The following is a 15,073-nucleotide window of genomic DNA, read 5'->3' as shown; positions in this document are numbered from 1 at the left end:
AATCATGCTTTATTTAACTGCTTCTAGGCCAGGACCTTTGTCTTCATCATGCAAATCAGGAATAATTTCTGATTTCAAATTCTTGATTTGTGATCCTGAGCTTGTTACTCACTTAGCAAGGTTAAATAAATCAATATTAGAAGTTTCTTGATTTGCTTAGCTTATATTGACAGAAGAAGCATCAGTATCCTTGCAATAATAAAAAAGCATGCTTGCTTTGGCTTATTTTGATATGCAAACCTATCCAGAGAAAGGACTAAAACAATTTCTAATATTTTTAGGGCAAGAAAAAAAATCTTATAAGTGAATCATGGCACCTGCAAGATGACGTATTCTGTGTAGACTGTTGAAATCTAACAAATACAAAATAAAACACACCAAGAAAGATCAAGAAATATAAAAAGAAATAGAGCAGTGCTATGCATGTCAACTTGTAAGTCTCACTGAGTCAATTACATTTAGTTAATTAAACTTAGTCCCAGATAATTATATATAGGATTGTTTCATTTCAAAGCAACTTGGAACTTACCAGGTTATTTTCTTAAAAAATAATTTTGTAATTAGAACTTTAAAAGCAATCTTGTGAAACAAATTCAACATCATGTTTTATAAAAATAATCACACTTTTACATGTATTACTATATATAGAAAAGTGTTGTGTTGAATTATTTGCTCACATTAACATCTTGAGGTAATACACTATAAAAACAAGGAAAAACAAACATGGAAAGTATAACGCTTAAAAATACATATTTTTCTTCAATAAACTCATTAAATTACTGTTTTTTAATTTTCTTACTATACATTTGTTACAATGATTTGTTGCATTTTTAATTAAAATCCAAATAATACCAGACTAGTTTTCTGGCATATGCATTATTACATAAACACAACTACGCTACCCATTTCAGAATATAAAAGAAATTACAATCCTGTGTTATTTGCTACATAGAGCCCTTTCAAAATTTCATAGTTATGGGATGTATAAACGAAATAAAATGCCACTTGATTGCACAATTTTATAAATTTATATAAGTTTCACCAGAACAAAATCTGTGTGGTTTTTCTGATAGCAGTAATGGTCATTTTCATAGGAAAGCTTTGAAGTGCAACATTTGTTTCGAGTGGAAAATTGTAAAATGCCAAAAGGGTTTTATTGCTTGATATGATAGAGGTTATGATAGCTCCTACTCCCCAGTTTACTTGTGAGTAGTGTATGTGTGCAGTTTTAACATCATTAGCTAAATTTGGCTTAGGTGCTCAGTCTGTTCCTATAGTTTAAAGCTATACATAATGGCTATGAAAAGTCCAACTTCTCCCAAGAAATCCAAGGAGATGGATTCAGTCCACTCTAATAACACCTTTTTGATCTGATGCTTTTTGTAAAGAGTTCTATGAACAGTTATGCAACCATTTATTGTCTGGTTGACTGTAAATCACTATGTAGTATTAGAAAGAATGGGCTACTGTCCAGCTATCATTATCCCAACCCTTACTATGTTGGGCTAAATCAGAATTCTGATAACTTTGTGAACTGCAAAAATGGGGAAACAATTCACACTAATCCCTCCATCCTTTACTTCCAACAGAATACATTGTGGGGGTTGGAGGATGTTCCAACGTTGTCCGCCAACATGGAAGTTCATTTCATTCAGATCTAGATCTGATCCATTGATGGTCTCTCAGATCTTAAACAGTATTTTTCATAAATACTTTGATAGAGATACATAAAGAAGCTGTGGAATCTAGTGAATCCCTGAACATTTTAATTGGTGAATCTTTATAAGCATTTGCAATTTTACTTCCTTTTTTAGATGGGTCTCTAAAAAAAAACAAAAAAAAACCTGGGGCATATTTCACTAGAAATTGGAACTTTGAAACACTACATCTTGAAAGCTAAGATGTTACCTTTTCCCTCTGATTGCATTTTGCAGTTTCAGGTTTAACATTGCACTCTAGTAACTTAAATTACAAAATGAGTTAATGGTTTATGAAGTTGATTTCGTTCTTAATTGAACTATGTAGGAAATAAAATATGCTACTTTCCAGTTATGGTATATTAACATAAAGTTTCAGCACAGTGCAACTTGCTTTTCAGTTCCATTATTGAGGTCTACTATTTAATCAAGTTTATCATAAATTACTTGCTTTAAAATTATTATTTTTTTAGTTGTAGTTGACTCCTGGTGTCTTCGCATACATGTCCATGTAGTTTTCTTGGCAACAATACAGGGTTAATTTACCATTTTCTTCATCCATATTTTTCCATTTCCCTACCTAATCTACAGCCACAGTATTCCTGAAACTTTTCCAAGAATTAATCGAGCCTAATTTCTGAGCTCAGAGAAGGTTGATCGGGTGCTGCCATCTGCTGAGAAGATACCCTAGCTAAATCATAGGGAATGAGTCCCTAGAAGAAAACTTTATCGTTAAAGTCCTCTTAACTCTAACATAATAGTATTGTTGGTCCCATAAACTATTTTGTTATTCTTTGACCATGTCCATTCATAAATTTACTTAAATAGCTGATGTTGCCTTTAATAATGACTTAAATGTTAGAAGAAGAAAAAAGAAATCAGCAGCTCCACTTATTATAACAATGCTAATTTTACCACCCATTTTTTCAGTGTATTTCTTTTGGACCCTGATATAATATGGGAGAAAAATATATCATTGATACATTTAGGTATAACACTTCAAAAAGTGGTTTTGTGCAACCTTATTTCAGAATTCCAGTTTGCCAGCTAATAAGAGCATGCAAATTGCAATTTGCCTTCTTTTGAGTTCTTTCAATTAGCAAGGATTTTTGTTTTAAAAAAAGTACTCTACATTTGGCATATTTGTGCATGGGATGTAAGCCATCAATTTATAAATTGTCTCCAGGCTGGTACTGTGGTTCCGTAGCAGTAAAATAATCTTCTAAGAAAGACTGAATATATTCAAATGTTGGCCTTTCATCGGGATCTTTTTTCCAACACAGTTTCATTAATTCATGGAGAGATTCTGGGCATCCCTGAGGACAAGGCATTCTATATCCACGTTCCACTTGCTCTAAAACTTCCCGATTGACCATTCCTAAAATTAAAAGAATAGCTTTAATATTTATATTTTATCAAGTTGAAAGAGGGTTTCAAAAATCTGTCACTGTTTACTGGAAATGGGTATCTATAGGTATTTGCATTCACACATAACATTAAAGAATTTTTAAATCATGGTTTGCTGAACTATTCCAAACTATGGTATAGTTTTGGAGAAAGTCCAACTATGGTTTGAAACTAGAGTTTATACTCAGATTATTGAACACAATAATGGCTTAGTGTAGTATATCCATATGTTGTTTCCGAGTATATTCCCAGTGTATTTTTGTGCCTCATCTGAGACACTCCAAAGAGATGCAAGAGAACAGTAGAAAGAAAAAGAAAGAAAAGAAACTAGGAAGAAACTAGTTGTATAAACAACACAATTATTTTGCTCCTCAAAGGTTAGCTTTGACTTCTTTACCTATGGTTAAAAATGATCTGGCATAATGGCTCTGATTTATAAACACAGTGGATTTGATTTTTTAAAATAGCGTGTCTCTACATTTTTAAAACATTGAATTGCAGCTTTTGTAATATGGCTAGTTTGATTTTTTGCAGTGTTTTCTTAAGTATGGTACGAGGTAACATCAGAATAACTGATTATAAATAACCCTCAGCATAAATATCAGATTGTGAAATAATATAACTAACACATTAGTAATGATTTTCCCCTCCTTTTACCTGGGTATGGCACACGTCCCTTTGTTACAAGCTCTGTCAGCAAAATTCCAAATGACCAGACATCAGATTTAATTGTAAATCGACCATATAATGCGGCCTCAGGTGCTGTCCATTTAATTGGGAATTTGGCCCCTACATAGTACATAAACATAGAAAATAATGCATTTAAATATTATAATTTATAATAATTTAAAAAAAAATATTTTGGTGATGCTATTTCTCTCTCTCTCTCTCATACATATAGGATATGATAATTTGATAATCTTTTCTATTACTATAATAGCATCCATTCTATTAAACGTAAGAACTAATCTAGAGATTGGAAGTCTTTCTGCTGGAAAAGAGCTGCAAAGGTGTCTTTGTTGCACTGAAAAAGAAAAGTCTAATTGAGAATACATGTGGGAGTACAGCGTGGGTGATAACAAAGTGAGAAATACTGTCAAATTAACATGGTTAATGGTACTCCTGTCAAGGCTAAAGTTGCTCTGCCCAGATAATGGAGAAAATTCATGCACTTTAACATGCAGGTTGGTAACTATAGTAAAAAGTTGCCATTGTTAATCTGTATATGTGGAAAACTAGCACATAATTGTTCTTTCTATTATGCAAATGACTTGCATGATGTACATAAACAACTGCAACTTTCAGCATCTGCCTATAATCTGAAGTTCAGCTTGTACTGTTTCTTTATAAACGGCTTGGTAATAACCTTGAATATGAATCATGGTATGTTGCAAAGTTTGATAACAAAATGATACCTTGTTCAACAACTATTTTACTTTTGCAGAGATAAGGATTTATTTTGACAGTTTATATTGTTAATCAGTCAACAAATTCAGAAAACTGTTTTAGAACAGATAGTGTACTGAATAATCCACTTTAGAGAATATCTAGTTTCTATTGCTAGTGACTATAATAAATGGAAAAAATAAAGAACATTCCTTTTTCCTCAGAAAGTATTAAAATTAGTAAAGCACTTAGTCAAACTAAAACATAGAACATAGAATCATAGGGTTGGAAGGTCTTCTAGTCTAACCCACTGCTTAAGCAGGAGACCCTATAATATTTCAGACATAAACTGACTTGTGCTGATCAAGAACTCAGACAAGACATTATGCCTATTAATAAAACAGTTTTTGCTATATTGAATAGTACATAAATAATATTGTAAATACCTTGTCTAGCAGTGTATTCATTGTCTTCTATTAATCTTGCTAATCCAAAATCAGCAATTTTGCACACCAGATTATCCCCTACAAGAATATTAGCTGCTCGAAGATCTCTATGAATGTAATTCATTCTTTCAATGTACGCCATGCCATCAGCAATCTTATAAAAAAAGTATCTTATTAACAAAGAAGTATTCAGTCAATAAAATACTTAATACATAATCATGAAAATATTCTGAAGTTACACCTTACAAACACAGTAGATTTACAATGTTTAGATTTCATAACATGTAGCAGTATTATTTTGCAACAGAATTAAATAATATAATTAGAAAAGTCTACACATTATTATTTCTGCCCTCTGTTTATTACACATGCATGTTGCACTTGTGTAAAGCAGTTTTCTAGAACATTCTCAAGCTGACTTTTTTGGTGGAGGCTCATGCTTAAAGTGTCTGCTTACACTGAATGGCCATGTTTCTTTTCTATTATTGACTAGTCTACATTGAATTATTGTTTTTACTTATTTGATTTTGAAACAGCCCAATTCCTCAGCAACTCTGGGAAGTTTGTAATTAAAGGAAGAGAATAAGAAACATATAGGTAGTTTTTGTTTAGCAATGGTCTCACTTAGAGACATTTGCAGTTATGAAAGTGATGGTAAACATAGCTTTATGATCGTTCCTCACATTTGTCACCTTCACAGGCCTATAACACAAAGGATCTACTGTTGCATTCCAGCCTAGCCCAGAGGAACTCCACTAGTGCAGTCTACCCTAGTGCTGGTATATTTCACATCACATTTTTAATAGTAGTTCACTTTCCTAAAGTTGAATTGTTGTAGCAGATATGCTCAGCTATATTTGAATTGTAGCACAGAATTTGATATTGCAATCCTGTTTCTTTGACTCAATTTTTCATGGTTTGGGAATTATCATTTTATGAATATTCAAAACCATTGATATACAACATACTATATTGCGGTAATTCTCAAAAGCATCCTGTTTCTCTCTCAGATGCATTCTTTTTCCAAACTGGAGAGGCATCCTACGGTAAGTGTATCCTGTGATTCCTCTGCTTACAAGGATAATCATGAAGCTTTGTTGGGACAGGATTGTCCACATAGACCTATTGCATTTAGCCAAGAGCAAGTTTCAACATAATCTCCTTGACAAGAATCTCCTACAGTATTCTCAGGTGGAAGCCAGATGCACCATCCAAGATTCCAAATGCTGTGACTGACAGCTTGGAAAATCAGCCAGTTACAGATGATTACTTTTGTACAAATGATACCTTTCTTTGGAAACAATCTGCTATGCCTTTTTAACAGGCTAGAGTGGACTGTCTGAGTTACCTAAAAGCTGTAAAGTGGCAGTGGTTATGTTTTGCTCTGTGGAATTAGTTCCACAATTTCTTTGTTCTTAAAAAAGAAAAACTTTCATATGCACTAAAATTATTTGGTGATCATCAGTCTTTCACAGACATGATGGTACGTTTCTTGCATTCTATACCTTTTTGATCCTCAAATTATACATCAATTTGTCACTTCTATCTTCTGGCATCAAAGTTTACCTACAATTAAGAGATTATTTGATGCTGTCTCAACTTGACTCCATTGTTTGATTCTTTAATTATCACTTCATTACATGGGTTACCCTTTAAAGCAACATTTTGGACAATTGTTACATCTGCAAAATATGCCAATATTCTTCCCAAACAAACTATTTGCTTCTAAAGAATGGCCTCATTGTACATTGTATAGCTAAGAACAAAGCTACTTTGTGTCTTAATTCTACCTTCATTCTGAAAATATTTTGTAACATTCTTGTGAGAACATTGTTTTTTTCAGCTTTCCACCTTATTCTATCAGCCACATTTAAATAAACATTTAGATATGAAAGGAGTTTCGGTTTTTACCTTGACAGCATGAAATCATTTTGTTTGACTCAATTGTCTTTCATTTGTTGCTTAACAACAGTTTCCCCACTATTTTATTGAAATGATTTTGTTTGACAAACTACAACATCTGCCTGTGACATCTGTTGTTTGTGGGCAATTCCCCAGGGCAATTACTGCAATGTAAGGGCTTCCGTTATGTGTCTACCATCTGCATTTGTGAAGCCTAGATTATAGGAGTTTTGAACCTGCTATTATTTCACTCATTTTGATGCAATCACTGATAATATAGCTCTTTTCCCATACATTGTGTTCATAGTAGATTAGAAGTGAATAGCATGAAATGAGATTATTATATTACCATAATGAGGAATAAGTAGAAACTATATTACTTGCTCAAAAGAGAGAATTTGGGGGCCATTGCACTGTGCACATATGAGCACAAGACACAAAAATTTGATTTCACTATAAATAGCCTTGCATTTGGCACTTAATAGTCACTGGAACTGACTAGTGGAATCATATTGGCTTTATTAGTTTTTCAGTAGACACACACATTGGAAACCTACATTCTTGAATACTTGTCTGCTCCTGCCACTACTTATAAGTATTTCTGAAAAAGGCCCAACACTAATAATCCATAAAAACCCACAAACAATAACAAAAAGGTTGTTTACATGTCACCTGTCATGTTGATTCACCATGTTACCCACTGCAGGGATACTTTCTTTCTTTGACCATACTGGCAATCTGAGGGTTCAATGGGCAGACACTTTAGATGAGGTGTAACTCCCTTGGGAAGGTGCAGACAAGTCCAGGGGAGACTGAAGAACCTTTTATTTACGTTGTTACAATAAATGTACCTTTCCTAACATTTCATTGTATTCTTTTCTTTCTTCATTTGTATTCATTTTGGGGTTTGGATTTTTAGGGGAATTGTGTATATTAAAATTATACTAAAGAGAAGGTGAAACGGCAAAAAGTTTAGAAATTCCTATTTTAGAGAGTCTTCTCACCAAAAACAAAAAACCAGCTAGAGAATGTTCCAGAATGCTCTACAGTGCAGGCACAAACCTACACAGATGACCACACGAAGATCTACAATTATAATCAGACTGTTGACAGAATGGGCAACCACTTTTAGCCTTTTCTGTATTACTCAATGGTTGCAATATTGGAATATTTCAGTAATCAAACAATATATTTTTATAAATACCTGGGCAGCCATATCCACCAGTTGTGGAAGCTTTAAGTATTTCCCTTCTCCTTCCTTAAGAAAATCTAATAAGCTTCCTATAGGAAGACAAAAAAACCAGCAATGTTTCATTTAATTCAGTTATAGTAATGGTATCATAACACTTAAGCAACAGTTCAGTTTCAAAATCTATACTTACTTCAGGAAAATAGTTAAAAATAAAATTCTATTAATATCAATATAAACAAAAGGGAAAAAAAGCAATACAATGTAGTATTTTGGAATGAGTAGTAATTGGGGACATATATAAAATAAAACATTTAACCAAATCCTTTGGATATATGATAGTGTTAATAGACATTTGCAACAATTTAAATGTAATTGCTGTATATGTGAGGTCCCCCCCATCCCCCCAAAGGAGATATACAGTTTTGTAAGGCAGGAGTTTGTCATAATTTGAACTGTTTATTTATTTGTTTTTATTTATTGATTTATATCCTATCTTTATTTATTCAGAAGTGACCTATGCAAATAAATAGGAATTCAATATTGGATTTATTTTCTATGTCATGGGCAGAGCCAAGTATTGTTGCTTCAAGACATAAATCAGCACCTGGATTAGAAATAAGCATCTATTCGGGGCTTAGGAGGGATATTAAGATTTCTCCGAATGTGTAAGCCAGAGGTCTCCAAACTTGGCAACTTTAAGATTTGTGGACTTCAAGTTGTGGAGTCCTGGTTTATGCAGTCTCTACAACATGGCTGCCACAGGAGTATTGTCTACTCACAGTATGTCTGCAATGGAAGGAAGTAGCCAATGACAAAACATGCCTTTACTAGAAAATAAACTGAGGAGAAATAGTCTCCACCAGCAGGATACTGCTTTTAGCCCTGGTTTTCTTTTTACGTCTGGCAGCAAATACCCATAGTTTTAATTTATTGAAAATATTTTGGGGCCTACATAAAGCTCAGAAGCATCCTTGTAAACAAAGATAACATTAGAGAATGACTTTGACCCAAACTGAGCTGAAAATTTTCATCGTTAAATGAGACATTTGTTAAGTAAATTTGGCCCCATTTTATGACCTTTCTTGCCACAGTTGTTAAGTGAATAACTGTGGTTGTTAAGTTAGTGTCACGGTTGTTAATGCGAATCTGCCTTCCCCACTGATTTTGCTTGTTAGAAGGACAAAAAGGTTAGCACATGACCTTGGGACACTGCAACCATCATAAAAACGGATCAGTTACCAAGTGCCTGAATTTTGATCACATGGCCATGGGGATGCTGTAATGATCATAAGTGTGAAAAATGGTCATAAGCTGCTTTTTTCAGTGCCATTGTAGTTTGAAGGGTCACTATACAAACTGTTGTAAATCGAGGATTACATGTCTTTCATATCTTAAGTCCCATCAATTAACCTGTAAAAGACCCTGGATCTTGCCATGACAAAAACCTCTTTTTCATTTATTATATCAACAGACATTTGTTTCTTAGAGCTCTCATTTAGGATAAATTTTGAGGATATAAATAATTCCAATGACTTCCTCTGTGTGTCATCTAGGCAACTTCTGAGTTATATCTGTGCTGTGTATTATCACTGGTTGAGAACCAATGACTCACAAAAACATTGAGCTTTTGTGGTTTCTTTCCTCTTCTCCTTTGTTTACCACAAACATGACTAAAACCATTTGCTTTCATTTTCACCTAATGAAATTGTGGCTTAATATACAACTGAAAACTATACGTAATATTAACTATATTGAACTTTGTTCAAACAAATTATAATGCAGCAATTGCTTCAATAATGCTTCATAACATCTATAGTTCCTTATCTAGACAATAACAAACTCCAGGTAGTTGAAAACAAAACCAAACATTTCCAGTTTCCTACTGTGACTGCTGAAGTGCTTTTGCTCATAGGCGTATTTTAGGTATCCGATCTGAGATACTTTTAAAAAGCATCAGTTTTCTTTTAGGGATAGAAGAAATAATCTTACATATGGCTGTTTCCACAAACAGCTCCTTTGTTTAAAGAAGGAAAATCCTTGTCCACAGAGCTATATCCTGTTATTCATGTAAGAAATCCTATAATCCCACACAAAATATTCTTCATAGGAAATACTGTGTAATAATATTCTCATATTACAACAAAAACAACAATATAAAAATAAGCAAATGTTTTTATTGCACATAATTTTAATTTAATAATTAATTCATGTAACTATCTTGATTCTAATATTAATGCCTTTTATATTTGCCTGGCAAATGCTTGCTGACTATGTTTCCTGCTGACTGCCAGGGAAGTTATTAATAATATGAAATGATAGTTTGTCCTTTTTAAGGGAGCAAATTTATTTTTGTACTTATTTAATTATTTAATGAAAATCTTTAGAACTATAATTCTGGTTGTCTCACAACAATTATATAAAAACAATATTATACAAAAATGAAACCAAAACCCCCCAATAAAAACAGAAACTTCCTGAATGCAGCCCACAACACTATTTTCTAATACTGACATAACTGTTCCAGTGATGGAAGAACCAAAATCTGCAATGAAAGTCCTGATAGACACTTCTAAATATCTACCATGATAAAATACTTTTCTATCTATTCTGCCCCAATAATTCCATAGTAAATTCATACAATACTATTGTTTTCCTATTTGATTTCAATATAGAGACAAAATATACCTTTTGTCATGAATTCAGTGACAATGTAGATAGGCTCCTCAGAAACCACAGCATAAAGTGGAACAAGTTTATCATGTCTTAATTTCTTCATGATCTGAGCTTCTTGTAAGAAAGCTTCTGGCATCATTGTACCAGGTTTTAGTGTTTTGATTGCAACTTTTGTTGTTCCGTTCCATGTACCTATGTAATAAATGCATTATACTATCAGTTAAAATACAAAGATATTCAGTGTAATAAAATATTGCAGCAGGGACAGGGGTGTGTAAAATAATGTTTTAAAAATATTGAACAGAAGTTAAAAACCATTTTTGCCTTTAGTCTCTATTAAATAAGTCTGGAAAGTCCAGTATTATCGATAAAAGATTTAAAGTGATTCTTAAATTCTTTCCATTTCAGCAATCTAAGATCCTTTTTTAAAATTTGAGGATAGTAAGGTCTGGAACTATTATGCACAGAACACATAAATTTAACAATTGAGTTACGGTTCTTCCCATATTAACACTTACCCATCCAAACTTCACCAAAACACCCTTGGCCCAGCTTAACTTCTAGCCGCAAGGATTCTCTAGGGATTTCCCAGGCGTCCTTTGCTAAACCCTGTGTCTGAGGTTTCACAGTTGGACACACAGTTGTTAATTTATGACACAGGCCGTCAGCATGATCTAGCAATCAAGGAAATATTTTGTACATAGTCATGTGTTTTAAAGCATACCCTTCTCACAAAGATATGCATCAGGCTATAATTTACTGCTAGGATCACCTATAGCATTTAGAGCCTACCTGTATAGTGTTTGACCAGCTTTTGTAAAGATTCAAATTGTGCTCTTGTTGTTATATAATATCCACCATTGTCAAGTTTTCTAATTTTATAGTGTTTCACATTATCACCTCTAATCTCATCCCAGTCACGTATAGAAAGGGAATAAGCACCTAGAAAAAATAATTTAATATTTGATTCTGTAAATACATTTATAAAACATTACAAATTCATTATAATTTATTTTTATTCAGTAATACAGTTAAAGATAGATACCTTTTGTAGTTTCACTCTCTCGGACTAAAAAGATACCACGTTGATTTCCAGGATTTAAAAGTAACCTTTCTGCATCTTTCCTGCCCATTTTACCAAAATACCATCTAAAAAGTTGAAGAGAAATATGTTCAAGAAAAGATTCAGTTGCAATATTTGATTAACATAGAAACAATATTATATTACAAAGATGAGACTGTGGAGTATTCATTATAACAGGGGCTTTTCATATAATTCCATCTTTGTATTTTTAAAATAGTTGAGAAACCAAAGTTGTTTCTTTTTTTTGTAAAAAAATTTATTTGGGTTTTTACAAAACATAATACAAATAAAATATCTTTTTTTGAGAATTGCATGATCCCGGGTTGTCACTTTTCCATACAGATACAAACTGAATTTCATATTCATCTTTGTATTCTATTCCATATCTTATTACTATTTTAACATTTTCTCAATGATTTTTCCCTTCCCTTAGTTTTCTCAACCTTGTTTTTAATTATCTCATTCCTTTCTAAGTTCAATTACATCTCTTTTTCTAAGTTTCAATATCTTTCTAATCACTATATTTATACTTTTGTCTGTCCTGTTTCAATTTCATATTTTCTTTTCTCATTAAACAAGTTTTCCCTTGTAGTTACTGATTGGACTATGACACCTTTGTATCTTTTAATTTTTGTCCATTCAGGTCTTATTTAAACTTCAATTTATGCCTTTACAGTTATAACATTCAATATCTAACCTCTATTTTATAACACATAACTTTTGACAATCAAATTCTGCTTGGTACATTCTTAAAATACACACTAAATTCTTAAAGATAATATATATATATAACAATAAGACATAAAATACTCATTCTATTTCAGTTCGGCTCAACCATTAATGTTAGTTACAATCTTCCATTAATATTAATTAACATCTTTAACATTTCTTTTCAATTAAATATCATACTTCCTTAGGAATACTTGTAATATTTCCGTAATTTTTTTTCATATTTCTTTCATATTTCTCTTCACTTAAATTTTTATAAATCATTAATAACAATTAAAATGTTCCCATCCTTTCCTAATTTCATTCTCTCATTCTCTTTATTTCATTAATTTATTAACAAACATTCCATTGTGTTACAGTAAGTGTTTTATCTATCACTTTAATCACACTTGCTTCATATTTTCTAAATTCATTTCTATTTCTAATATAACAACGTACCCTTGCAGAATCCTCTCTTACAATTAAATTTTCACCTTATCTCTATGTCTTCTAAATAAGCTTATACCTTTAATCCTTGTACGTTTTCTCTGTTTCTCTATAACCTGTTTCTGTCCTTTATAACTTCTTTTCCTTTCCTTCTTTCCCCTCCTCCCTCCCCGTTTTGACCTCTTGTCTCTCTAATTCTAATTCTCTCTTCTGTAATCCTCTCTTCTGTTTCTTCCTAATATTGTAATTGCTTTTCAAACTATTCTTTTTTTGGTTGTTTTTTCAAATCTTTAATTTTTACTCTCTTCCCCCACTTTCCTTTTTTTCTCCCACGTAGAATTACTTGATCATTAAAGATGGCATCTTCTTTGTCCCGCCCTTCTTGTGCTTCAAGCATTTCTTGTTGTTTCTCATAGTTCAAAATCTCCATTTCTAAAAATTGAAATACGAAGCCAGAAAACCTCTTCCTTCTTGTGCATCTTCTTTCTGTTTTTTAAGTTCCATTTTCAGTTCTTCCAAGAGTGATGCCCTTTTAAACACTTTTAAACCACCACCCAATTTATTTTAGTCATTTAAATCCAATAACCAAAAATCCAAAAATCCAAGGCTGTTTCTTCTTGTTTCTTTTTTCCACTTTCTCTTCCTGGGGTTCTATTATCTTGTTACAAAGTTTCAGTTAGAATGTATTTTTTAGGAATCTTGTTAAGGTTTCACTGTTAATTCCCTTTACTTCCACGTGGTCTCCTCCATTTTCCAGATCCCACCCTTTTGTTTTTTTTTCCTTTTCTCTCCTTTTAAAAGTTTTTAAATATCCAAGAAATCTTTATTACCCCTTTGACATTTTATTTTCAGCTTGAATGCCTATTAATGTCAAAATGAATTTTTTTCAATTTCTTACTTAAGTCTCTTAGCTGTCAGTATGGGGAAGGAAAGAAAAAAAAACCCAAATCTTTTCCCTTCTCACTTTCCTTCGCGCTTCAGTAATCTTCTTTGGGAACAATGTTATTCTTTATAGTTCAAATACCAGGGTACCTTATGTTGTTGCTTTTTCAATTCAACACGGTCAGTCAAAGCTTTCTCTTCTTATCTTCCTCCTGCACAATCTTTTCCAGTCAGGTTCTTCTTTGAGGTGGCCATTTCTGACCACCGCTGCAACCACCTTTGGGAAAGGGAGTAATGGCTAGCTGGGGAGGAGAGATGCGGCTTTCCTTGACCCTGCTGGCAGTCTCCCCCCTCTTCACCACCTCTACGGGGTGGCTTAGCCAAATCCAGCCGGCTCGGAGCACTCCGGTGGTGAGCAAGGATCAAAATCACGCATGATCATGGATTTCGGTCCGTTGCCAAAGAAGCCCAAACTGGAAGTCCCCAGAAACCAAAGTTGTTTCTAAATGTGATATAATCACACAGATTCTTCTATAGGCAAAGATATGATCTACAGTAATACTTTTATTCAAAACAAAATAAGACCATATCTTACATATTCCATCAAAGATTCAGTAACAAACTAGTTTTAAATACATGGAGAGTTTCAAAAGCAGACATTCCAGAATACTGGTTTAAATTTTTGAAGAAAAACAAGACAGGTCAGTTGGACTAAAGCAACTACAGGTGAAACCAGAAAGCATTGTTTGTCATTTTGTTGTTCCTTGTATGCTTTCTGCTTTAAATGTGGTTTTCTTAATTTTTTTTTAAATTACCAAACAAGCTGAGCATTGTATCAGAGGGAAGCACTAAATTGCATCTGAGTGACAATAATGCCATATAAGCAAGCAATAAAATAAAGCTGCATATCTGAACCTGCGGAGTTAGAAAGGAGATATAAATTGTTTGTTTTTGTTTGTTTATTTCCTTTATTATTTTTATAAATAATTCAAGGCAGCAAACACATCCAACATAACTTTCTTCTCCTATTTTCTCCACAACAACAACCCTGTGAGGTGGGTTGCGCTGAGAGAGTGTGATTAGCCCAAGGTCCCCCAGCTGGCTTTGATGGCTAAGGCGGAACTTGAACTCATGATCTCTTGCTTTCTAGCCTGGTATTTTAACCACTAGATCAAAGTGGCTCTCTTTTTTCTCTCTCTCTCTCTCTCTGTTGTTGTTTCAGCAGACAAAATAGAAGCTTGTTCCTCCC

At 33.0% G+C, this 15,073-nt stretch overlaps 1 protein-coding gene across 1 annotated transcript in view; it reads right to left on the bottom strand.

The window, feature by feature from the left end:
- Positions 1 to 421: 421 nt before the first annotated feature.
- Positions 422 to 15,073, bottom strand: part of YES1 (YES proto-oncogene 1, Src family tyrosine kinase) — a 40,144-nt gene continuing 25,492 nt past the window's right edge. Inside the window, exons 5-12 of the mRNA XM_026699339.2 lie at positions 11,749 to 11,852; positions 11,496 to 11,645; positions 11,222 to 11,377; positions 10,716 to 10,895; positions 8,043 to 8,119; positions 4,937 to 5,090; positions 3,762 to 3,893; positions 422 to 3,075 (exon numbers count right to left, since the gene is read on the bottom strand). Of these exons, the coding sequence (XP_026555124.1) occupies positions 2,867 to 3,075; positions 3,762 to 3,893; positions 4,937 to 5,090; positions 8,043 to 8,119; positions 10,716 to 10,895; positions 11,222 to 11,377; positions 11,496 to 11,645; positions 11,749 to 11,852 (1,162 nt within the window). The 3' untranslated portion in view covers positions 422 to 2,866. The remainder of the gene's footprint in view (positions 3,076 to 3,761; positions 3,894 to 4,936; positions 5,091 to 8,042; positions 8,120 to 10,715; positions 10,896 to 11,221; positions 11,378 to 11,495; positions 11,646 to 11,748; positions 11,853 to 15,073) is intronic.

Source organism: Pseudonaja textilis, chromosome 3, assembly GCF_049901715.1.
Source record: "Pseudonaja textilis isolate UNSWEBS1 chromosome 3, rPseTex1.2, whole genome shotgun sequence".
NCBI classification, from domain to species: Eukaryota; Metazoa; Chordata; class Lepidosauria; order Squamata; family Elapidae; genus Pseudonaja; species Pseudonaja textilis.
The sequence above is the reverse complement of the archived record's forward strand: the minus strand, read 5'-3'. Positions and strand labels throughout refer to the sequence as shown.